This window comes from Hyperolius riggenbachi, chromosome 5 (genome assembly GCF_040937935.1).
Source record: "Hyperolius riggenbachi isolate aHypRig1 chromosome 5, aHypRig1.pri, whole genome shotgun sequence".
Taxonomy (NCBI): Eukaryota; Metazoa; Chordata; class Amphibia; order Anura; family Hyperoliidae; genus Hyperolius; species Hyperolius riggenbachi.
In genome coordinates this window covers 237,358,812-237,386,539 of record NC_090650.1, presented here as the reverse complement: position 1 = coordinate 237,386,539, position 27,728 = coordinate 237,358,812, and the positions used below count along the sequence as shown (strand labels likewise).

At 39.0% G+C, this 27,728-nt stretch overlaps 1 protein-coding gene across 5 annotated transcripts in view; it reads left to right on the top strand.

The window, feature by feature from the left end:
- CDH12 (cadherin 12) overlaps nucleotides 1–27,728 on the top strand; it is a 1,227,746-nt gene that overhangs the window by 934,704 nt on the left and 265,314 nt on the right. For 4 of the 5 annotated variants that reach the window (XM_068236731.1, XM_068236730.1, XM_068236729.1 and 1 more), the window contains one exon: nucleotides 15,638–15,932. In XM_068236731.1, coding sequence (XP_068092832.1) covers nucleotides 15,638–15,932 — 295 coding nt within the window. Of the gene's footprint in view, nucleotides 1–915; nucleotides 992–15,637; nucleotides 15,933–27,728 lie in introns of those variants that run through there. The other variant, XM_068236733.1, reaches the window with a different exon arrangement.

The window sequence follows — 27,728 nt, the reverse complement described above, 5'->3', positions numbered from 1 at the left end:
AAACTTTACATGCACACAGTAATATGTCATGCATCAGGCCCAATATCTGGCAGCCTCCATTAGAAGCGCTGCGGTGTGAAATGGCCGTCAGGCGTTTGGTGTCCAGCACTGACTGACACTCTCCTTTTCACCAGTGTACCGATGTGTGGATGGATACAAACAATATGTTTATTTAAATAATGTCTGCATGCTCCAATATCTGGTATCACTAAACTTCTCAAGTAATAATTCATATTAGGAAGTGTAGAATTATAAATTTGTGATTAAAAAATAGTGTGAACACATTGTCACATTGCACCGCTGCTCTTTATATCAGCGAAGATGATAAATAATCCCTTCCTCCATTATCCATAACATCCCATAGGGCTAGTTCACAGTGCTGCTCAGTTGCGTTGCAGAATAATTCTGCATGCCAACTTATTGCCCATAAAATTCTATGAGCCTGCTCACAGTACTGTGTTGTAATTCATTATTCTAATTCACTGCATGTAGGCTTTGCATTAGTCCAGCCTCCATTGCAGTTCACACTCATTATAGTGTGTGCATTATACAACGGACCACCTTGAAGCCAACCAAAGTATTAAAGGGGCACTACAGCGAAAAACTGTAAAATTTAAAATATGTGCAAACATATACAAATAAGAGGTACATTTTTTCCAGAGTAAAATGAGCCATAAATTACTTTTCTCCTATTATGCTGTCACTTACAGTAGGCAGTAGAAGTCTGACAGAAGTGACAGGTTTTGGCCTAGTCCATCTCTGCATAGGGGATTCTTAGCAAGGCTTTTATTCAAAGACATTACCCAAAAAAGGATTTAAACAATGATGCTGGCCAGCCTCCTTGCTCCCTACACAGTGTTTTGGCAGTTGGACAGAGCAACTGCCATTCACCAAGTGCTTTTGAAAATAAATATATCCCTGAGAATCCCCTATAAAGAGATGGACTACTAGTCCAAACCCTGTCACTTCTGTCAGATTTCTACTACCTACTGTAAGTGTCAGCAACATAGGAGAAAAGTAATTTATGGTTCATTTTACTCTGGAAAAAAATGTACTTCTTTTTTTATATGTTTGCACATATTTTAAATGTTATAGTATTTTACTGTAGTGCCCCTTTAAGGACTTTTTTGTCTAGTATTGCTCAAGGTTGGAATCCCATGCTTATGGGCTTAGAATTCCCTGGAGAATACTAGCCTGCAGGTGTAATGGATTGAAAATGCTTAGGAGTAGACAGTAGAGACCTAATGCTGTTAATTTTTTTAGATGTGTACTTTTACTTTTGTTCACCCATGAACTAATAAAATGCCTAATGTAGACTGAAGCATAGGGATGCTTATGAGCTTTTTACTTTGGCCATTCCTCTCACACTAACCCTCCCACTACTCCTAGCACTACTCCTAGCACTAACCTACCACTGTCTAAGGGCCCATTCACACTAGAAGCGCTTTTGTGAGCATCTTGAGATTGATTGGCATTTTTTTAAATCACTCCCATTCACTTTCATTAAAATCGCAGGGGAAAAAAAAAATCGCAGAAAAATTGCCACGATTTTCATGTACACGATCCATGATTTTAATGTAGTGAATGGGAGCGATTAAAAAAAACGCTAATTAATCGCAAAATTGCTCAGAAAAGCACTTCTGGTGTGAATGGACCCTAATGGTGGCCATACATGGTACAATAAAAACGTTTGATTATCCCGTTTATTCGATCTAAATGATCGAATCGAATGAAAGTTGAAAATATTTTTTTTTTCGATCACGAAATTTGAACGATTATCCCGTTTTTTCGAGAAAAATCATATCGGACATGCTTGAAAAATCTTTATATTCGATCTAACGGAATAATCAAACTAAATTATCTAATTGAAAAAAAGAAGAAAAATTGTACCATGTATGGCCACCCTTGGACTATTTATAATGTAATTAAACACACACAGACACACAGACACACAGACACACAGACACACAGACACACAGACACACAGACACACAGACACACAAACACACAGACACACAGACACACAGACACACATACACACACACACACACTCTCAGTTAGACAACTGATGTCTTAGGCCCCGTTCACATTGCATTCCAGCTGCGTTTTGGAAACGCGTGCGGGAGGCCGACACGCACGACATCAGACAGTGCATAGAGTGCACTGTCTGATGTTCACAATGCATGCGTTCCGGACCAGTGCGGTCCAGGAACGCATGCTGCACACATTTTTTCCAAAAATGCGTGGCAGTCCCATTCACTTTCAGTGAACGGGATTAGCTACGCAACACATACAAATGTGGATGGCGTGCGTTCGTACGTGTTGCGTTCCGAACGCACTGCCGTCCGCGTTTGTAATGTGAACGGGGCCTTAAGGTGGCCACTAATGATACAATCTTTTTCATCCAATTTTACCAAATCTATGTAGTACATGGATAAACTGAGTGAATATATTGAATTGCTAATTTAAGCCGTTACCTTATATTACATAGAAATTATAAAATTGGATGAAAATGATTGTATTGTTAGTGGCCAGCTTAAGCCAAACACTAACCTACCCCACCTACTCCTAACACTAACCCGGTAATTTACCCCACTACCACTAGCTACACTAAAATCTCTGACACTTTCGCTCCCTCCATCGCCCCTGTGCTTTAGCTACACTTGTTGTCTCCCTGAGCCCAAATTGGCCACTGGATTCTGTTATAGCCACAATTAGTATTGGGGTCTATGCAGAATCCAAGTTTCTTAGAGGCCAGGACTGCCTAAATTTCCCACATTGTTACAGTTTTGCACATGCAGTTTTTCTATTATGCTATTGTGTTAAAGTATGCAAAACACATTCTTATATTTACATATACTGGTTTATTGGCGAGATGGTTGAGTTGCTAGGTGGCAATAATGCTTTTAGTGAATATTTATAAAAATAGTATATTATTAATCATTGATGCAATGATCATGTAGTAATTTGATGGTACTATTGCTTTTTTCCAAGCCAAGTCTAAATATGGAAACTAGGCTGTGGCACATGGGGTACAAATTTGGAAAGCAATACTGACAGCAAACTACTTAAAGGACCACTACTGCAAAAACTGTAAAATCTAAAATACATGTAAACACATTCAACTAAGAAATTGTCACAGACCTGAATGGAGCAACAGGGTTTAACCACAATTTGCAGTATACAGACACTGGAACCAGGGAATAAGGTGCAAAAATAAATATTTATTGCAAATGCAGGCATACAAAAGTGAATGCAAATATCATGCAAACCTATGCATAGCACACAATATATATAAAAATAACCCGAGAAGCAGTGACAAATGTATACAGCACCTGACTGTCTTTCTAAGTACACGATAATATATACAGAAAGTAACAATATACAAATATATGCAATCATACACGGCAACAAGGGATCAGGCTGGCAGAGTATCAGAGTCAAACAGGAGAGCAAGGTCAGTAACAGGTAATCAGATAAGTACAGTACCAGGGATAAGGCAAAAGAAAGGTCTCAGACAGAATAAACAGGGTTCAGCAACAGGAAGGCATACACAGAAATCAGGGCGGGGAACAGGAACCAGGGTGTCCAGAAACTCAGGCCTGGGAGCTTAAGTTCTGGCAATTAGCTGGAGGAAGAGGCAGTCCTTAAATAGTCGATGTGATAGCAAACACAGGATGCAGCTGGTAGTGAGAGTTCCATTAGAGGCCTTTGCAGGCCAGACAAAGAACTGCAAGTCCTTACAATAGAATTAAGAGGCCCCGTGCTGGTGGATGGTGAAGTTTCAGGACAATGCAAAGTCCTCTGAGCCATCTGCTGGTGCAATAAATAATAGAATTTCCTGAAAGTCCTGCTCAATGTCGCCACCTGCAGGCAGAATGTGGAAACATAAATTTCCTAACAGAAATGCATTTCTCTCTCTGTATTGATCCTTTTATATACAATAAACCTTTTGGTCAATTAAAAAAAAGAAATGCATTTCTCCCAGAGAAGAATGAGTTAAAAAATACTTTTCTACTATGTTACTGTCACTTACGATAAGTAGTTTGGCAGGTTTTATAAGTTTTAGTTAGCCCATCTCCAACTGAGGGAGTCTACTCTATTTCAAAAACACTGCCAAAATAGTGTGCAAATAAGTGTGTGTGTGTGTGTGTGTTATGTATGTATGTGTGTGTGTGTGTGTGTGGGGGGGGGGGGGGTTGGGGAGGGTGGCAGCCAGCATCCCTGCCAGGATTGCTTTTGTAAAATATAAATCAAATACAAAAATCCCTATGTCCTGTCCCCATCAGGGGATGGGCTGGTCAAAAACCTGCAAGTTCTATCAGACTTCTATTACCTACTGTAAGGGACAGCAACATAGGAGTAAAGTAATTTATGGCTCATCTTACTCTGCAAAAGACATACTTCTTATTTATATGTGTTTACATGTATTTTAAAATATGTTGCGATAGTGGTTCTTTCAGAAAATAAAATAAAAAAATGATTTCGAAAAATATAACATTTTTCATTTTACTTCATATTTGTATTAAATACAAATATAAAATGACAAAATATTCAAAATCATTAATCACCTATTTATAATGTAATTAAACACACACACACACACACACACACACACACACACACACACACACACACACACACACACACACACACACACACACACACACACACACACACACACACACACACACACACACACACACACACACACACACACACACACACTTATATCCCCTCCTCACCTACCTTACTTATAGGTATTTAAAAATCACTTTTCAAATAATCTTTTGTGTTTATTTTGAACAAAAAAATGTGGTTTTATTCCATCCATTTTTCCTTTTTGATTTCACATATAGAATTGCTTTAGAAAGCCTCTCTGGTTGTCCGGGGTCAGTCTACCGCTGAGAAAGCATTTGTAGACAGAAAGTTCCAATAAGGTTTTCAGCTTTCAATTGTCTGTCACATGTCAGAGGCTTCTAAGTATTGGCATAAATTAACATGAGAATACATATTTTCAAGATAGACAAGCTTGGCCTCAGATGTTGCTGCCTGTCATTGTTTTCGAGTGCATTTGCTTTGCACTCTGATTATTTTCTTATGGGTGTTGCTTGTTATGAAATATTAGTTATATTGCTAATCATATTCTCTTGTACAATGTTTGGCAGCTCTGAAGAAAGACAGTTCAGCCATTCTGAATGTAAGAAGGGATTTCCAGGAACACTACAGAAAAACATCTGGATAACACTGACTGTCATTAGTTCTCCATTAAAAAACTAACATGGTTAACTGTGTTGAAGTTCTATTAGATACCCAAGCCAAAAATTAAAAATAACTTTTATGTAATTAAAATTACACTGGATGCAGGAAAGATGAGTAATGTAAGATAAGGTTCCCTCTTCTAAGGTCCACATCTTACTGTTATGAATGTGGTAACGGTTGATCTCCAAACTGGAGTGAAACTGGTCTAAGTGACCACGAGTAGAGATGGCCCAAATGGTTCACATGCATTCGTATCGAAATGCGAACTTTATGCGTGTTTGATCCACCCTCTATACTACATCATTGGGCTAAACTTTGACCCTCTACATCACAGTCAGCAGGCACATGGCGGCCAATCAGGCTGCACTCCCTCCTCGAGCCCCCCCGCCCCCCCTTATATAAGGCAGCAGCGACTGCCATTTTCTCACTCTGTGTTCTACTGTATTAGTGAGAGAAGGGAGAGACAATGGAAAAATAGGGAAAGCGATAGTTAGGAGGTCTGTTAGCTTGCTTCTTGCTGATATTTATTGCTAAAAAGCACCCCAAAACAGCTCTTTTGAGAACTAATGTTCTTGTTTTTTTTTTTTTTGTGGCCCACTGACATTGCATATACAGCCCTGTCTGTTGCAGCTGGCCCTTGCTAATTTCTATACTGTGCCAGGCCCAGCACAAGTGCCTACCTTTTCACTGCACCTGTGTGACTGCTGCACATTGTATTATAATACCAGTCACTGCATACCTTTCACTGCACCTGTGTGATTGCACATTGTTCTACCAGAAGTCACTGCATACCTTTCACTGCACCTGAGGGACTGCTGCACATTGTATTATAATACCATTCACTGCATACCATTCAATGCATCTGTGTGACCACATGCTGTTTTATATACCAGCAGTCAGTGCATCTATTTTCACTGCACATTGTTATTCCAGCAGTCACTGCATACCTTTCACTGCACCTGTGTGACTGCACATTGTTCTACCAGCAGTCACTGCATATCTTTCACTGCACCTGTGTGACTGCACATTGTTATACCAACAGTCACTGCATACCTTTCACTGCATCTGTGTGACCACACGCCGTTTTATATACCAGTCACTGCATACCTTTTCACTGCACCTGTGTGACTGCACATTGCATTATACCAACAGCAGTCACTGCATACCTTTCACTGCATCTGTGTGACAGCACACTGTTTTATATACCAGAAGTCACATTGCATTATACCAGTCATTGCATACCTTTCACTTGAATGGATGGCAGACTTGCCCTTCATAACAGATTCTCGTTATAGAATTTCAAGTGTATTTGTCTCATCATTATACAGCAGTCAGTGTATACCTTTCACTGCATCTGTGTGACTGCACATTGTATTATACCAGCAGTCAGTACTTTTCACTGCATCTGTGTGACTGCACATTGTATTATACCAGCAGTCAGTGTATACCTTTCACTGCATCTGTGTGATTAGTATTGGTCAAGTTAGTGCATATATTTCACTTCATCCCCCCCAATATGGACAAAACAACAGGCAGAGGAAGAGCCAGAGGCAGGCCGCCTGGCAGGTCTTTTTGAGGTTGTGCTGTCGTGATTTTATGGGGCCCTTGACAATATTGTCAGGACGTAGTTGACTATTTAACACAGAAGACCTCATCTTCCTCTGCTTTCGCATGTAAGAGTGACATTTCTTCCTCCTCCTGCTCTTATTCCACCACCCCACTTAACACTCAGTTGGCAGCCATCACCAAAGTGCCATCATCCCAGGGCTCAGTGGTGTGGAATTTTTTTTTTCGTGTCTGCCTCAGATGAGAGCGATGCCATCTGTGCTCTCTGCCACCAAAAGTTGAGCCGTGGAAAGACCAAGACCCATGTGGGGACAACTGCCTTATGAATACACATGAGGAAAAAACACAAACTGCAATGGAATGGCCACCTGAAGAAAAGCAGAACACAAAAGCAAAGCCACACACTGCAGTGGAAGATACCAGGCTGCAATTATTTCTCAAAAAAGGCAATACCCAAACTGTTCTGTGATGTTGAAAGGCAAGTGGTGTCATCTCTGGCATACAGCGTTGGGTCAAGGGTCCATCTGACCATGAATGCCTGGTCTGCAAAGCACGGTCAGGCCTGCCCGAAGACTAAGTCAGTCCCTACACAAAGCATCTCTGCCTGCATGCTGTGTGACTTCCTGCCCGAAGACTAAGTCGGTCCCCACACAGCATCTCTGCCTGCAGGCCGCTTGACTGCCTTCTCCGCCACCAACAGGATCCAAGACTCCAGGTGGATTCCTGAATTTTTAAGGCCACTGCTAGCTTGTACACGCACCAGAAAAATTATTATAGCGGCTGCTAGCAGCGGCCGCTATAATCATTTTTCTGGTGCATGTACATGCCTGCCTAATTTTTCTGGCTGCACTGTGGCTGTAACAACAAAACAAAAGGCATGTACATGTGTCAATTCCCCTTCATGATCATTAACTTGCCGCGGTGAAGGGGCTTGCGTATCACAATGAAGCAATGACCGGCTATATGAGTGTGTTGGGGGGGACACCTGACCCAAGATATTAAGGTTGTTCTTCCATTGTGGACAGACCAGCTGGACACTCAGTCACTCTTGTTCTGTCATTGAGCTACCTCAGCCCGATCATATGGGCTTGAAAACCACCATCGCCTGCACTCTAGCCATGGTGTGCACCAGTCCAGCACGGCCATCACTACACAAACAGCTGCTTGCGGTGCGTTACACAGTGAGTTTGGTGTGTCAGTGTGAAGCAGTACACTAATTACACTACCTGATTGATGTATACACACACAAGATGTGTTAAAGCACTTTATGCTTCCAATTTCGCAAAGCAATGCGATTTCAGCCCTTAAAACCCTGCTGTGCATCAAATCCGTCATTTTCCCTGACACTTTTGGCATGTATCCCACTCCGCCATGCCCCCTGCCAGGTGTTAGACCCCTTGAAACATCTTTTCCATCACTTTTGTGGCCAGAATTAGTGTTTGATAATAGGGCAGGTGTGCTTTCCTGGTGCGTAATGCTGCATGCTCACACAGCTGGAAATTGCACCGTGCATGTGTATGGACCTCTGTCACTAAGGATGTAAAATCTCAACTGGTAAAACCTGCATGCACAATGGAACACGCACACACCAGATGCAGCACGGAGAAGTAAGTAGAACGGTTTTTAGTTTTTACTGATGTCCAGCCCAACAATAAACACATGTAAATGGTCTTTTTCTGCATATAGTTCATTTATACTTCTTCAAAGTACCAGTAATTTATGAAAATATTTAGCTCTAAGACTAAGAAAAATATGCGTTTAAATGAAAATAAATATGAATTTTTAAAAGAACAGTCAATGCGTTTTGATTACATTTTAAATAATGATGTTATCCACTTAATGGCCCCTGACAAAATACCAAGTTTTTATATTAGCTTCTATTTCAAAAGTAAATGGTCTTCCAGGACTTCTAATTTAGCAATAATGTAATATTTAAATAGCTTCTTGCTAGAGACGTAGTTAAAATGTTTTGTTAGAAGAAAAAGTGTTTAGATTGGTTTCCCTGATTAGCAAGTTAATCATTTTTTTCACAAACAAAAATTAGATCTGACCTTGTAAAATGCATTCTGTTCTGATTGTAAGGCTTGCTAATACAAGCGCAATAAACAAGTGAAATATATCAGCCAAGCATAGTGTTACATTATGAATCATTTCCTTAGAGAGCAGAACATTTTCAGCCTATGGCTGAATATTTTCTGTGTTTGGATTGCACTCGTTCTGATACACCATAACAATAAACATAATATAAATACATAGTGGGGCATATTTACATACTGTAGCTACCAGGGGCTCCTTCTCCATACCAATATATAACTGAATATATAACTGAGATTAAGCCGTGTTATAAGGAAGTGACAGATGACCTGGTTACCTGCCTGTTAGAGTTTCTTAACTTTGTATTAATATTATAGAGTGTGTAGTTATGATGGTGTCTCCAAGGGTGATTGTGTCATAAATCTATGAAAATTGCAATTGTGTTTACAGTGAAAGAAAGAGCTTTGATGCCCACAAGGTCTAAAGAAAAGAACTATTACAAATAACACATTTAAGTTCAACATTTGCTTGTACATTATGAGAAATATTGATCATGTGCAGACGGAACATTATTTCAAACAACACAGTTAGAATGACTTTCAACACCACAGGGAATACCATTTAGTTTTACATATAATTAGCAGCAATGCATGTGTCATTTGTGGCTAGGCTTGGAAAGTTAAGTTGCCATTAATGATTTTTTTTTTAAATACTGGTAGATACATTCTCATGGAATTATGAGTAGGAGCTTTTGCATGTGTAAGAATGGAACAATAGTTTTGTTAATTAGACTTTCAGGACTGAAAATAGTGTAATATAATACGCAATTAGAAAAATAAGAAGTCATAAATTAAGTCTTTTTCATGAACACTAAACAAAGTTGAATTCATTTAGAAAAAAAGTATATGGCACTATAAAGGAGCATGGGCCTTTTCCTCATTTGACTCAAGTGAACAGAAACAAAATTATTCCTATATTATTGCAGGATGATTTTGGAATCACTAAAAAGAAGAGTCTACTGACTAATGAATGCATTTACTTTCATTGATTGTTTTTCAAAAAATAAACGCATAAAAGCAAAAAAAAAAAATATGAAAAGCAGGAGTCCATGGTCCATATGCAATTAACCTTTTCTCCATAATTTTCTCCTAGGTGATATTTTCACAACTTATCATAAAATGCCCTTTAAGCCACCAGCAAGCAAGAAAATACTCAAAATAAATTTGATAGTACTTTTTGTCACCAACTTTTCAATACTTTTTCAATTGTAAAATGCTGAAAAGTTAGTTTAAAGAGAAGATGAAAACTGAAAACTATCTCCAAGGAGATAACTAGGTTTACCCTAAAACCATGAAAAATGGTATTAAGGGTCTAATAAATACCATATATATAATATATTTGGAGCATATGGTATAACCCCTCATTTCCAATATATTAGTTTCAGTCCAGTCAGTGATTAACACAAGCTTAAATGTAAGCCCATTTCACCAAGGAAATGACATGCATCAATGCCATTTGACAAATCTACAATTCTACATTCTTCATTCAATGTGTAAGCAACAATCATTTTGTAAAACTGGTACTTTACATTTCACTTATTTCCAATAATGGTCATATTAGACTGTTTTTGTGTACAGAATGCCCCCTGAATTGTCATCTTTTTGCTTAATAAGTTTTCAGAACAGGAAAAATAGTAACATTGTGCCCTGCTCACATACCTTACATATGCTGACAAAGCTGACTCAGTCTTCTAGGCATATCATCAATGCATGACCACATGACTTATTTCCCTGTCTTCAACTCTAGGCTGAAGCTATTGTTACTTCAGACTGATTCCTATTTGGTAGGCCTTGATAATATTTATTTGCAATTGCTTGCACTAGTATCTGTACAGTATAGTAAGGTAAGTATGATATGAGAGATATGATGTGGGCTATAACTATTTGTAGAATTTTATCTAGAGAGATTTGTTTGTTTTTCTCCACTAAATTAGGTTTCAATTTAAATCTCTACTAGACCATCTTTGTGTTAAAATATTCCCACTGTTAGTAATGAGTTATGAATTCATCCATTTGACACTTTCAATATAGATATGATTTATAAAGGCTTAAAGCAAATGGAAGTAAAGATTTTACCCACAGCAACCAATTTTCCATTTTTTTAATTAATACTAAAAAGAATGACAGCTGGAAATAAATGGGTTGCTATGGGCAACAGTGTTTTCTTCATCAAAGTTTTATAAATCATAAAACAAATTAGTTATGTGACAGAAGTGACCTCATTATTCACAGCTCTAAAGAATGTAAAAGGAGGGGAAAAAAACCCTCTTTTTAAAATGTATATTTTTATGAAGCAGATCTTTACTATGCAATTGCCTCTTGCCAACCACAGCATCCAATCACAATGCTATAAAACAGAGCACACACTATAATGCCGACTACTCATTGTCATTTATGCTCTGTCTAAATGTCCATTCCAACAAGCTTAGTTAATAGATACACTATAAGCAAGATGAGTCTGGAATAAAATATCAGTTATTATTTTATAAATGCTGTCATATACATCCAGCAATTTAACCAATACTGCAGAAAGACACTGAGTGCATCAGTGATCAAAGCCACAGTCTATCCCAGAAATGGTAAAGCAATTTTTCACATATTACAGCATTTATCACCTATCAGTTATGTATTCAGATTGAATTTACTGCTTGTCAGTTAGGTTTGCATGATAAATTATTTTCTAACCAGAGGACTATAACTTTCAAGTATAAAGACATATATTAAATACCAAATAAAAAAGACTATTTGAAGAAAATAACATCTCTTCCCAAGTCATATTCCCAAAAGTAATTGCGGGAAGGGTAATTCATTACTACTGTTATGAGTTATATTATTTATATCAATGTTATGGCATGGTAGTATAGAATGGTAAAGTTTAAAGAAAAAATGATTTCTTTTCCTCCTGTTTTTACAATTCCTCTGACTATACTGAGCAGTAGAAATAAAAATAAGATACTTTGAACTAATAGGCCAATATACTGAGTTTGATTTACTAAGCCGAAGGATTGCAAAATGCAATCTTTTGACTAAGTACAGGCCGATGAATATGATTGCATCCCACCCTGCTCATAATTCAGCCGCAATGTGTAAAAAGCCATAGGCTCCTTCAGCTCTCTATGCATCAGTGGCTATGATCTACCCCACTGAATCGAATATGATAATGATTCATGCACATGCATGGGAATGTGTCTATTCATAGTCAGACATTGCACTGCATCTTCAGTAGGCCAGCCACATAATTTACTAAAAATGTGCTGTTGTTATACAATAGGAAGGCCAGTGAAAACATTCTTTCTGGGGTGCTACATAGAATACGTCATTTTATGACTCCTTAGCTATTTACAGGGGTGTCCCTATGGGCACAGATTAAGAGCATGCCCCAAATCCTTCCCGCAGGAGTAAAGAAGTCCTGCATTGTTTCTTTTCCCGGGCTATATGCAGATTGGCAGCACAGTGATCATCCGCAGCCTAAAGTGGTTTCTAATGGCAGTGTTGGGTGGCATTCATTTGAAAAAGGTTCCTTAAAAAAAGGGGCTCCTGATATAGCCAAGATTTAAGCTATTAAAGGGTGCTGCATATAGCCAAAGTCTTTTTTCAGCTATGAAAGCATGCTGGATAAAGCCGAGATTTATTTTGGCTATTAAAGGGCATTGGATATAGCTGAGATTTGTTGGGGGCTATAAAAGGGTGTCTGATGTAGCTGAGATTTTATTTTTTGGTTATAAAACGGTCCCGGATTTAGCCAAGAAAAGTGATATAGCCAGGAAAAGTGATATAGCCGAGAAAAGTGACTACTATTACCTAACTTCTCCCTACTCTCACACAGACCCCCCCCCCCCCCCGGTTGTGCTTAACCCTAAGACCCCCACGTGAGGTGCCTAACCCTAAGACCCTCCTGGTGGTGCCCAAACCTAAGAGCCCCTGGAGGTGCCTAAAGCTAAGACACCCCTGATGGTGCCTAACCCCCCCGGGGGTGCCTAACCCTAAGACCCCCACCCCTAGTGGTTCCTAACCCTAAGACCCCCATCCCTAGTGGTTCCTAACCCTAAGACCCCACCTCGGTGGTGGCTAAACCTAAGACCCCCTTGGGGATGGCTAACCCTAAGGACCCCCCCTGTGATGCCTAATCCTAATCCCCTTGGTGGTGCCTTACCCTATTCCCCCATGGTGGTGTCCAATCTTTGCCACATTTCATGTAAAAAATATACGATATATTAAACTGATATAACCAAATTAACCAAATTTAGTCACCTGCTGATATATTCAATCTTTTAGCCGCATTTATATAGCTGAAAAAAAAATCACAGCTATATCGAACCCCCTTTTATAGGGGAAAAAACATCTCAGCTATATCCAGTGTTAGATGTTGTGAACATACATTTTTGGAACTTCCGCCAATGTTTGCGAACATGCAAACCTGGTGAACTGCCATAGACTTCAATAGGCAGGCAAGTTTTAAAACCTATAGGGACTATTTCTGACCACAAAAGTGATGGAAAAGTTGTTTCAAGGGGTCTAACACCTGCACTGTGGCATGCCTGAGGGTGATCCATGCCAAAAAGTCCCACCAAAAATTACGGAGTTGACGCAGACTCAGGTTTTAATCCTTAAAGGGTAGAAATCACAGAGTACATTCCTACAAATAATGCACTAGAGTGGTACTGTGCCTACAACTTAATATGGCCACAATAGCAGTAGTGTGCACAGCTATAGGTGTCAGTGGGCTGTGGAGTGTCACACACAGAGAAATGCAATAGTTCTATCAGAATAGAGTGGGAAAAAAAAGTACTGGAGTTGTACTGTGCCTGCAATTTAATTTGGCCACAATAGCAGTAGTGTGCACAGCTATGGGTGTCAGTTAGCTGTGGAGTGTCACATACAAAATAAAAAAAAACAGGTGACCAATGTACTAGCCCTCAAAAGAGCTATTTAGGGTGCTTTCAGCAAGTAGTCAGTGAGGAACAAGAACACAGGCCTAGCTAATGCTTTCTCTACCTATCTGCAGCAAGTCGGACCCTGCTTTCACTAACAGCAGCCAGCAGAGAATGAGTTCAATATTGTCATCCCAACTGCTTTTCAATAGGGGGTGGGGGGTCCATGAGGAGTTGCTAGTTGATTGACTGCCATGTGTCTGTTGACTGTGAGGTAAGGGTTCAAAGTTTGGCTCAATGAGGATGTATAGGGGTGGGTCAAACACGCCAAATGTTTGCAGTTCACAGAGAATGCGAACAACGGAAATTCCCCCGGAACTGTCCACTGGCGAACAGTTCGGGCCATCTCTATCCAGTGCCCTTTTATAACCGTTCTTTGTTTTTTGACCAAAAGATATGTATTGCATGTACTGTATATGTTCCACCTGAGTTTGTGTTTTCTTTGCAGATCCACAAAACATAAAAATATGTTAATTTGAATCCCCCCTGATTGGTGGACAACTGACCCTAGGTAGTCAAGGTCAGCCAGCTAGCCAGGAGGACACAATAATTGACAGCTGGAACATTTGTGTCACTGCCACTGTTCATGCCCCTGTCTGCCCATATGACAGTACTGCTTGCACTGCCCTGATGGCAGTTCTGATGACAGGTGTCTACCATTGAAACCAGGGGTTTTGAGGGCACACTGCCTAATTATAAGGAAATTTTCCATACAAATGTTTAGGGATTTTTTGTGGAGGACTGCAGTGGAATAAACAAGCAGGCACCACAGATACTGACAAATTCCCCTGCCTCATAGTAGGTCAATATGCGGGAAGTAGGTGATGTAGCACCTCTTTGGAACTCCCCTCTTTCGCACATACCTTACAAGCAATGAGGCACTTCCTTCCACCTGCCCTCTCACACATATACATCTTGCTGTTACACGGTCCAAGTGACAGCACAATAGTCAGTTGATTTTGTCTAAAAAAATATAAGAAGGTCCTGTGTTCATGCTAGAAACACCATCTTCTAGAGTCCATGGCCCTTATGCAATTTTCTCCTAAGTGATTTTTTCACATGCCAATAAAATGCCTTTTAAACCCTCAGCAAGCAAGAAAGCATGCAAAATAATTTTGATAGTATGTTTTCAACTCTTTTTTGGTACTTTTTAAATTGCAAAATGCTGAAAAATTATAACCTAGGAAAAAACTCAGGCGAAAAAGTTAATTGCATATGTTCATAAACCAGTGAAGGTCTAGCAGCTACAGTTAAGTCAGATACAGAGAGATACATTAACTAGGTATAGACTGGAGTTTGTCTCTTGTGAACATGCATTTTTGTAATTATTTGACAATGGCAACCTTTTGTCCCATTGGCCCAGCATGACCTTAAAACTTAAGGCCAGCTGGGTTGTAATGGCCAGTAAGAATTGAGTTCACCCCAGCAACAACCTTTGTGAATGCATTTTTGTGCCAGGATTCATGTTTATGACTGCTTCTGCAAAGGTTCATCATCCATTGCTATAGATAAATCATGACATTAAAAAGGATGTATTAATGGGTAAGAAGAGATCGTTCATTAAATATTTTTTTTCTGAATCTACTCCACTATGAGCAGTGCTTCATGTCAATTATACAACAGTCTGATTGTCAAACATCAAATCATGAAATGTATTTATTGATTTGCTTTTAGATATATGATACATGTAAACATATGCATCTAACATCAATTGAACATACTGTCACACAGATCTACTTTAGACAAGACACATTAATGCCTTTCCCTTTTCATTCTGTTTCATAGCTTCATTCTGACATGGACAAAGGAGTTGGATCAGTGAAATATACACTCTTGGGTGATGGTGCTGGAACAATATTTACAATTGATGACACTACGGGTGATATCCATGCTATCAGAAGTTTGGACAGAGAGGAAAAAGCATTTTATACATTGCGTGCTCAAGCTGTGGATATTGTCACGGGAAGACCAATGGAGCCAGAATCAGAATTTATAATCAAAGTTCAGGACATTAATGATAATGAGCCAAAATTTTTGGATGGCCCTTATATTGCCAGCGTTCCTGAAATGTCTCCAGTTGGTAAGTGAAAAATTAATTCCATACCTTATATTTCATAGAGTAACATTGAGGAAATATCAATTATTGTTTAAAATTCCCAAACTAAAAACAGAAACATAAATCATTCTTTAGGGGTGTAATCCCTTCTTTAGGCAAAAGTGTAATTGTGAATGAAATGGGTAAACCAAGTCATTTTTCAAATGAACTAGAATAGAATTAGTAGAAAAATACTATTATTTCAAGACTGGTTTTATTAAAGAGAATCTGTATTGTTAAAATCGCTCAAAAGTAAACATACCAGTGCGTTAGGGGACATCTCCTATTACCCTCTGTCACAATTTCGCCGCTCCTCGCCGCATTAAAAGTGTTTAAAAACAGTTTTAAAAAGTTTGTTTGTAAACAAACAAAATGGCCACCAAAACAGGAAGTAGGTTGATGTACAGTATGTCCACACATAGAAAATACATCCATACATAAGCAGGCTGTATACAGCATTCCTTTTGAATCTCAAGAGATCATTTGTGTGTTTCTTTCCCCCATGCACTGAAGTTTCAGGCTGCTCTTTTCTTCTTGCAAACGGCTTTGCCCTTGTTTGTAATTCCTCAGTATGTGAAAGCCCAGCCAGCTCAGAGGAAGATTTATCCAGCTGATTAGAGCAGCTTCCCTCTTCTCTCTTATCTAAATAACATACAGGCAGTGTGCATAGAGGGGTCAGGAAAGGTGAGTTCATAGCAGAACCACAACACTGAAGAACTTGGCAGCCTTCCAGACACAGGCCGACAAGTCTGACAGGGGAAAGATACATTGATTTATTACAGAGACTGTCATAGTAGAAAGTGCTGCAGTTAGCCAGAACACATTAGAATAGCTTTTGGAACATGTAGGATGATAAAAAACAGGATGCAATTTTTGTTACGGAGTCTCTTTAATATTGATGGGCTAATCTTTCAGGATTTGCATCACCCCTAGTTCTGTTGACTGAAGATGTAAGTAGAGGATAGGAGTTCATGCAATCCATGACACAGGAAGGAGTGCGGACTCTTAGTGCAGAAGTAAAGTGCTAAGACATTCAAAGAACTCACTTCACTTAAGAAGCAGATTGCTTCAGACTATTGTATCTTGATGAAGAGTGGGCATATCCACGTGAAACACAATGTAACTGCCTATTAATTGACTAGGCAGTTGCACACAATAATTGGTGCATGCAATAACTGCACCAAGCTTACTTTAGACAATGGTGTAGCTTATTGACACTATAATACAGATGTTAAGTGTTTAGGTGTCTTGCTTAAAGCATGTACTGTCTCCAAAACCTCTTGAAAAAAACATGATAAACAGCACTGTGTGTTGACAACAAATGATGTTGAAGGACCCATTCCTGGCTTAGAGATTGATGTTTCACTTTGACAAAAGTTGTCTCTTTTATGCCACTTATGGGCCAGTCTTCTTCTTTATCCAGAGTGTGTGCTTTGTCAGTCTCACAAGAGTGTCCTTTCTTTTTGAGGCATAGGTAGACTTCAGAGTTATCTCAATATCCTGGGTGGTTCTGACTCCTATAGTGTCCCGAGGCATTTCAAACTGCACCACCAATCATATGTTGAGTCACTGACAGTAGTTAGTCTGGAAGTCATCCCCAATGACATCTCCTCTGGATGGCATTTCAAGCATTTAAGTGAAAGAGAAAAGCTTTGAATTTAAAATGTAATGAATTATCTCATATTGGTTCCAATGATAGATACAGATAGATAATAATTAGTGCTGATGTGTACAATGGGCCATTGATCACCTGTTGTATAGAGGCAAGCATTGTCTTTTAGATGATAAGGCTGTTGGCTGGTTATTAAGATGTAAAAGGTTGATGATCTATTGAACACCTAGACGGTGGGTTATATATAAATGTGAATTTATTTATGGTCAGTGTTAGTATCCATATTTATCTATGGCTTATATTTTATCTATGGCTCAGGTGGTCAATGGTCGAATGCCCATGAAATATGATAGAACTTTTTATATGCTTAATTGTTCACTAGATTGTGCAGATGTCTTAGAGTTGACAGCTTTCCCTGTTATTGGTTTTTGAGCCTGAAGATGGTGCTAAAATGTTGAGAACATACTGTATATGTACATATATAGATATATGACACTATCTTCATTTAGTGCATGCTGGGCAAGCTGAGGTCACCTGATGAAGATGCAGAGCATAGCAATGCATTAGGAGTGATCCAGGCATACAGGGAGCTAGGAAGCTGAGAGATTGACATCCTATCAACTAGCCTTGGCTGATTAGAGGATAATACATGCTTTTAATCTTCATTGTTTGTATGTTTCATATTGTGGTGCAAAATCTGTTGAATCAATAGGGTAACCTTATATGGATGCTACTTTTCCTTTCTGTTTGGACTGCCAAGTTAGCCCCACTATGCCGGGGCCTGGGCATTGCGTTTCATTTGTAGTTGCTTGGTCTCTCCAATAATTAATTCTCTTTAGTACACTGCCCTGTGTACAGAAAATGTCTTTGCTTGTGTTTAAGTGTTGGAGCTTTCGGGTGTAAACATGTCCCAGTGTGTTGCTTTTCTTGAAATACACGGGCGTTTCTTCAACACTCCACCTATGTAGGAGATTATTTTATGGATGATGCATGATTTTGTATTTTTTCCTCTCTTCCTTGGTATGGTACTTCATTTTTACCCTGATGCTGTATTCTGAAGGTTTGTTGTTGGTAGCCACAAACAACTTGAGTGTTTTCTGAGATGTTTGCTTTCACATGGATAATTAGCTAATGCTTTTCCCATATTACATTTAAAATAACTCATTCTCTTCTCTGTATCTATTTGTCAGCAATGGCTAGGAATCTTAGATTCCATTATTCATATTCAAACCCTTCTCCACCATTCTAAAAAGATAATGGATGGAGTATCAAGAAGAACCCCCTACTATTGTGCAGAGTTGAGCATATTTTCAGGGTTTTCTAATATTATTATTATTATTATTATTATTATCATATGCATTTATTTATTTGGCTACAATTACCTTTTTTCTGGTGCATCTGTAGTATTTTTGATACCACAATAAACCCCAGAGCTGCAGCTGCTCAAAAGGGGTTCTTCTGGGAACTTCTGCTGGATAAGCTTTTTCTTTATGTTTGTGTCAGTCTTGCTCCCCAGGGGAATGGAAATTGGGAACACCCAAACAATTTAACTTGGAGCCATTTTGATACTGAAATTTAATGAAGTCTATTTAGAGATTCCAAAAATTGTATACAAACATGGGGTTTCATGTCAGTTTTCTATACCCCCTCCCAGGAATAGTTGTATGAAGAAAGGTCTCAAGGTGCTCTGGGCCATTATGGAGGTTTCTAGTCAATGTGTTTTACCGCCCTTTTAAAGAGGTTTCCATTGGTGTTTGCCAGGTTTTTTTTATTTTTCTATATAAAATACTATAGTTCTGGTATGCGTTAATGTGGATAAAGATTCTTTTACAGTGATTTCTGGATAAAGAAAATGAATCATTTTGTTCACAAAATCATATTTTGTAGAATTGTTTCTTTCAATTTTAGTTACGCTACATTTATGGACTGAATTATAAATGTCAGCTATGTTTTACTGACAATTCACTCTTAGGATAGAAACTTTTGTCTGCTGCAAATATTTCTGTGAAGGATTTTTTTTTTCTTGCAGAGGTAGTAAAGTTGAACACAGTTTCAATGGAGATGGATATATATATATATATATATATATATATATATATATATATATATATATATATATATATATATATATGTATATATATTGTGTATAGTACTGGCTTTATAGGTGAAAACAGTCATGTCCGCATCTAGTAGTTAAGCATAAAACAGCTAGGTAAATAGGAAACAGTAAATTCGGGCGCCTGAGGCTAGTGGACAAATCGGGCGCCGCCATTCACTCCTATAATAAATATCGTTTAATGGGCGCCCGATAGGAAAAAAGGGCGCCGGTGAAAAATAACGTTTTAAAAGCGGCGCCCGGAGACTTAATGTTTTATTACTGCTTCTCATGATTACACATTATTTAATGATTTATACATTTTTAAATATTATTTTTAAACGAAAAACAGTACAATATTTTTTTTCAAAAATTATTTTTAAACGAAAAACAGTACATTTTTTTTTTTTTACATTATTTTTAAACGAAAAAACCAACAGGGGGGTCTTAGGTTTAGGCACCAACAGGGGGGTCTTAGGTTTAGGCACCAACAGGGGGGGTCTTAGGTTTAGGCACCAACAGGGGGTCTTAGGTTTAGGCACCAAAAGGGGGGTCTTAGGTTTAGGCACCAACAGGGGGGTCTTAGGTTTAGGCACCAACAGGGGGGTCTTAGGTTTAGGCACCAACAGGGGGGTCTTAGGTTTAGGCACCAACAGGGGGGTCTTAGGTATAGGCACCAACAGGGGGGTCTTAGGTTTAGGCACTAACAGGGGGGTCTAGGGGTTAGGGGTAGGTACAGGGAGGGTTACTTAGGCACCAACAGGGGGGGTCTTAGGTTTAGGCATCAACAGGGGGGTCTAGGGGTTAGGGGTAGGTACAGGGAGGGTTACTTAGTAATTATTTTTTTTTAACGTTATTATACGTTTCAGTATTTAAACGAAAGATTAACGTTTTTACAATTGCCGATTTAATGCACATTATTTAATGATTTATAACTTTAAAAAACATTAATTTTAAACGAAATACAGTACAATACATTTTTAAACGTTATCCATGCTTATCGTTAAAAACCCGGCGCCCTTTTTTCCCAGCGCCCCTTTTTAACGTACGCAGGTAAATAATAAGATTGGAAAAACAATATACCCCTGTATAGTAAAAAGAGTAGTATATGAAACTTACCTACTCTCACTCTGAGAGTCCTACTAGTGGTTGTCACCTACAACCCACAACTGGAAATCCTTAAGAAGGATTGCAAAGGAACTTCATCTCATTTTACACATGGATTACAAACTGAGAAAGATGTCTGGCGGACTCAAAGCACCAGAGCTGCGTTATTAGAATGCACTCTATAGGTAGTAGCAGTGTTAGGGACTCTTGCCCAAGGTCTACTCACTGAATAGGTGCAGGCTTACTGAACAGAAAGAGCCAAGAATTGAAATCTGGTCAGAGACAGAGCCCTTAACCAGTACACTATTAAGCCATAAAAAAAAGGAAAGACAGATTCAAGGGTAGGCTTGGTTATGAATGTAAATGTCTTCACTTCTCACTTCTGTGAGCAGGTACACTAGGTCATGCAATTCCTCTGCAAGGGTGAACCATTTAATACCAGCCATGGTACAGTGGATACTGGACTCAGGCTTAAGCTGGCCACTAACGGTCCAATTTCTAGCGAAAAATCGTTCGAGCGATCAGAAATTCTGATCGGATTGGTTTTAAATAATCTCCATTGGTGGACACAATCGATTATGAACGAGTGAAAAAATGTCGCCCGAATGAATTTTCGTCAAACGAAAATTTGGATTTTCTTGGTGGTCGTGATAGATAGGAAGCAATGATTGGTTAGTTGATGGGGTAGTGAACGATTTTTCGTACGATCAGAATTTCTGATCGCTCGAACGATTTTTCGCTAGAAATTGGACTGTTAGTGGCCAGCGGGAAGGTTGGAGCTTAAAAAAAAATTTCTCCTCCAGCCCTTTATGATTGAGAAATAGTAAAGGTGGCCACTAACTGTCCAATTTCTAGAGAAAAATCGTTCGAGCGATCAAATTCTGATCGGATGAAAAATCGTTCAATACACCATCAACTAACCAATCTTTGCTTCCTATCTATCACGACCACCAAGAAAATCCAAATTTTCGTTCGACGAAAATTCATTCGGGTGACATTTTTGTCACTCGTTCATAATCGATTGTGTCCACCAATGGAGATTATTTACAACCAATCCGATCAGAATTTCTGATCGCTCTAACGATTTTTCGCTAGAAATTGGACCGTTAGTGGCCAGCTTTAATCATTCTAAATATTTTATACTTTGTTATAAACGAAAAAATGAAAATTGGAAAAACGGAAATTGGAAAAACGGAAATCAACAAAATGGAAAATGTTGTGATTGGTCTAAAATTAAAATTTTGAAAACAAATTCTGCATTCTTTGAGTTCTGTGAATGATCTAAAATTACAGAGTTGCAGTAAATTGAATTTCTGATCAGAAATAAGGATTTATGATCGGAAATGTGGAAATTTCAATTCTGCGAAATCCATATTCTGCGAAATCCATATTTGTTATGATAGAAACATGTAGATTGAAATTAATCAAACACATCATAATGAGTTCCGGCTTACAAAACAGATTCAGGTTAAAAATGAACCTACAGTCCCTATCTCATTCATTAACCAGGAACTATCTGTATAGGCCTCAATAGCATATATTTGCAGATATGGAAAACAAAAGCTTTCAGTATTAAATCATCTTTGTTATCCATAGAGGTAAATGGAAAATGGTAGATAAACATAGGGGCAGACTTACCTAGAGGTTCCCCAATACCTTCCTCTGGGTCTGGTATATAGATGACCAACAGTCCAAAAAGCCATTTAACATACTGCCTCCTGTAGTACACTAAGAACTTGTTTATAATGGCATTTGAAGCAGATACTCAATGAGTACTGCTTAAGTGTGGAAGGATACTAAATGCTAGATGTCTAGCTGTATTTTGAGCTAAAAGGCTTATTTCATGATTCCATGTTTCTGAATTGCAGCTCTTGGGCCCAAATCATAGCATTAGTGCTTTTGAAAAATGGTTAAATACCTACCCCCTTCTTACTCAATATGATAGCATTAAAACTAGTTGTAGACTCATACATGTAGTATTAGAGTTTCTCTTTTTAAAGAGTGTAATCAAATTTTAATAACATTTTGTCCAACAGTAATTTCTGTAAATAAAATAAGATAAATAAAAAGTCTCAGGTGACAGCTACATATGTTAATATGTTTTCAATTAAAGCAAATAATGTGTGAAAAGAAATATAGTTTTTCAGTAGGCCTAAGAAAAAACATAACTAATTGGAAAGTGATTTTTCAAACAGATGGATTTTTAAATATAATCACACATGTCTCTAATTTAAATGATGCAAAGTAGTTACTCTGCTATTTGATATCGCTGTGTGTCCCAAATGAACACCTACCCAACAAAACAAAGGAGAGAACTATCTAAGGGGATCAGAAAGTACATTATAAACAAGCATGTAAAAGGCAAATGCTAGAAGAGCTTCTTTATGTTCGGTGTGACAACAGTAACAAATATTAATAGAAAATTAAAGTTCCATTGGACTAAAGCCAACCTGCTGGGCTGCAGGAGGAAAATCAGTTCCAAAGTGGTAGACAAAAAGTTATATGCAACTTTTACAGTGATATCAGCTACACTCCAAGGTCAAAGTCCATCAGAGACTGATCACATCTGTCACTATTCTGAGTTACAGTGGGCTCCAAAGAATAAAAAAAAAAAAAAAAAAAAACAGTGAACAGTCTGCACTGCAAGGATACAGAAATAATAACAAAGTGAAAAAGGTAGCTCCAATCCAAGTCTCCATGCATAAGGCAATCTAAGCAGAGGAAGAATGGAGGTATAACCATACCAGAAGAAATACAATGTTTTATGCATTCATAGCAAATGGTAGAGTGTGTCTTCATATTTATAATACATGACATACCTTCTGGTGTGCTCATACCTCTATTTTTAATTTGCTCACATGAAAAAAAAATCACTCAAGGGGACTCTACTGTTGAAAGAAAATAAAGACAGACGGGACTTTGTTAAAATGAATAATGTCAAGTAGGGATGAGTGGGCAAGAGTGAAGTGCCATTTCGCCTGAGGCAAAACTGAACCTCGGTGCTGGTGAAAATGGGCCATGGGTAGTGTTGGGCGAACAGTGTTCGCCACTGTTCGGGTTCTGCAGAACATCACCCTGTTCGGGTGATGTTTGAGTTCGGCCGAACACCTGATGGTGTTCGGCCAAATTGTTCGGCCATATGGCCGAACTAAGAGCGCATGGCCGAATGTTACCCGAACGTTCGGCTAGCGCTGTGATTGGCCGAATGGGTCACGTGTAGTGTTGGGCGAACATCTAGATGTTCGGGTTCGGGCCGAACATGGCCGCGATGTTCGGGTGTTCGAGCCGAACTCCGAACATAATGGAAGTCAAGAACTTTCGTGCTTTGTAAAGCCTCCTTATATGCTACATACCCCAAATTTACAGGGTATGTGCACCTTGGGAGTGGGTACAAGAGGAAAAAAAATTTAGCAAAAAGAGCTCCAACACCGATCGCCTGGAGAAGATGGTCAAGGACTACATGTCAGATGGCATAGCTGTGTTGAACAATCCATCTGCACCCTTCAACTATTGGGTATCGAAGCTAGACACCTGGCACAAACTGGCAATGTACGCAATAGAGGTGCTGGCTTGCCCGGCAGCCAGCGTTATGTCGGAACGCTGTTTCAGTGCTGCCGGAGGCATCGTCACAGATCGGCGTATCCGCCTCTCCACAGAAAATGCAGACCGTCTGACTCAAATTAAAATGAATCAATCCTGGATTAACATGAACAATGAACATCTGTGATGGGTTAGCGTTTCCGGTCCCTGTTTATTGAACCCCTCATCTGTATTACATTTATGACTGCATGGCGACAAAACGCAAATTGCTATCCGCACGCTTCTTGTCCTCATGCAAGGCCTGGGTTGTTGTGTCTCAAAGCGTGGCCTTCTCCTCCTGCGCCACCCTCCTCCTGTTCCATCACGTGTGCTGCTGCTGGGTTAGCGTTACCGGTCCCTTTTCCTGGAACCTCTTATATGTATTACATTTATGACTGCATGCCGACAAAAAGCATGTTACCTGTGCAAAGAAAACAGACATTTCCCGCATTTAAAAGACAGTTTTCCCTTTGAAACTTTAAAATCGATTTTCTCAAAAACTATAAGCTCTTTTTGCTAATTTTTGTTTCCCTCTTGTACCCACTCCCAAGGTGCACATACCCTGCAAATTTGGGGTATGTAGCATGTAAGGAAGCTTTACAAAGCACGAAAGTTCGGGTCCCCATTGACTTCCATTATGTTCGGAGTTCGGCTCGAACACCCGAACATCGCGGCGATGTTCGGCGAACGTTCGCGAACCCGAACATCTAGGTGTTCGCCCAACACTAGCCATGGGGTACACTCCACACTTCATACCACTCTCTGTCCACCCATTTTGACAGTGGAAGTCCTGCTGTGAAAGTCCGGGCTCACCAACACTAAGGTTCAGTTACACTTCAGGCAAAACTGCATTTCACTCTCACCCGCTCATCCTTATTGCCAAGCTACAATGCTTCTGGATCAGTATCCTTTGGACGAATGAGACGAAACTCAAAATTTTTAGCAAGCCACATCGACTTTCTGTCCACAGAGATATGAAGTAAGTCTCACTGAAAGCAAGGGATTTCTAAGTGGCAGTGATTGCCTGTAAAGGTTGTGCAGTAAAATATACAACATATTAGGTTAAGGTTCCAATACTTTTGTCCTTGCCATTTTTATTCGTGTTATTTATTTTTGCTTTAATATACCTATTAAATTAAAACTATAAAGCAAAATCTGATTGCCAATTGCATTTGTCAGTTTCAAGTTAATTCAAAGACAATAGTGTATTCTTTTTTCATGGATGGGGACTAACAAAGAAGTTAGTTCATGTCTGTATCTGTACCTGCAGCATTGTAAATTAAAATGTAGCTGGAAATACCTGCCATGTTCAAACATAAAGCTAAGTGTGCATATTTATGGGTTTGTAAATATGTATATTGCACATACAGCTGTGATTTTTCTTAGCACGTTTAACATATTGTGAATCACAGCTTTTAAAGACTTATGTAAAATGCATGCCGTTGGCTATTTATGTATAGCGATACCAATGAAAATATATACAACAGCTTAATTTTGCCCTTGGCAAAACATGGTGATGAAAATGTAAACCCTTTGAGAATTAACATCATATTGAGGAACAGGAAATCTGCATAGATATAAAGCACTCAAGCAAAATAAAGTACAGATTTTTTTTCTTACCTTTATCAGATTTTCAGTATTTTTGTGGTTCGGTATTTAAGTAAACATGCATCAGCATAGTAAGGTACAGGCTTTGTGCATTGAAATATTTTGCAAGGGAATGTTTGCATATGTATAACTAGTGACAAATAAATGGCCTGATTTTTATTTCATGATTCATTGGAACTACAATTGCATAATATATGATTAACTTTTCTAACAAACACATATAACAATGCATATTTTAGTGGATGGGGGTGAGATAAAAATATTATGAACAATGGTATATGCAAATGTAACATCATACCTACACTTGTAAACTCACAGCTGCATCTTTGCATCTGTTCTTCTTCACCCCATTTGACAAAAAATATGCTATATATTAATATGTAGGAATATAATAACAGACTTCTTATCGCTTTTGTCATATGGACACTGTGAGAAATATGAGGGATGGCAGGTGTTGAAGGCAATTTAATGGTATATCATGTATGGAGGCAAAACAGACATGTGATGAGATGCATAAAGTACATTTACAATAGGCAAACATAGTTACAGTGTTAAAATATTAAAATAGCCAGACTATAGTAAGCTACTCTAAACTAATAAGTTTAACAATGAAATAAAATAACTTATTGTGAATCATTATTATATTATGTATTTTTTTTTTTATAAGAGAAATCGTATCATTTTAATTTTGTGTATTAGGTATAGATAATACCATGGAATACATCAATGGTGCATTTTGTATTTTTTTTTCTAGTTCTCTTTGGACAACTGTTGAACACAAAAAGCAAGGCCATCCCTTGCAGTGATGGGTATTAAATGTGCAGCTGTCACACACGTACCGTGAACAGGTACAGTGACTGGTGGTATTGAATATCGCACTGTGTGCGCTCACGTAGGTAGGTGGGTGCACTGAAGTAAACAACAGGTAGTTATATGCTGTGATGGGTATTACAATGTGCACCTGTCACACACAGACAGGTACTGGACAGGCAAAGTGACACTGCGTGCGCTCACGTAGGTAGGTGGGTGCACTGAAGTGAACAACAGGTACGTATATGCAGTGATGGGTATTACAATGTGCACCTGTCACACACAAACAGGTACCGGACAGGCGCAGTGACACTGCGTGCACTCTCGTAGGTAGATGGGTGCACTGTGAACAACAGGTAGGTATATGCAGTGATGGTTATTACAATGTGCACGTGTCACACACAGACAGGTACCGGACAGGCACAGTGACACTGCATGTGCTCGCGTAGGTAGGTGAGTGCACTGAAGTGAACAACAGGTAGGTATATGCAGTAATGGATATTACAATGTGCACCTGTCAAACACAGACAGGTACCGGACAGGCACAGTAACACTGCGTGTGCTCTCGTAGGTAGGTGGTTGCACTGTGAACAACAGGTAGGTATATGCAGTGATGGGTATTACAATGTGCACCTGACACAGTAGTAATTATACCACCAAGGGGCCAAAGGCCAGCTGCGACTGACAGGGCTGTATATAATGCAAGTGGGCCACACACACACACGCACACGCACATGCACGCACGCACACACGCACGCACGCACGCACACACACACACACACACACCTTTCAAAAGAGCTGTTGAGGGGTGCTTTCTTAGAAATAAGAATCAGCAAGGATCAAGCTAAGAAGCCTACAAGAGCCTAACTAAGCTTTCCTTATAGGTCTCTGCACAGCAGCTCTCCCTTCTCTAATTACTGCAGGCACATGAGGCTCCAGGAGGGAGTATAGCCTGATTGGCTACAATGCG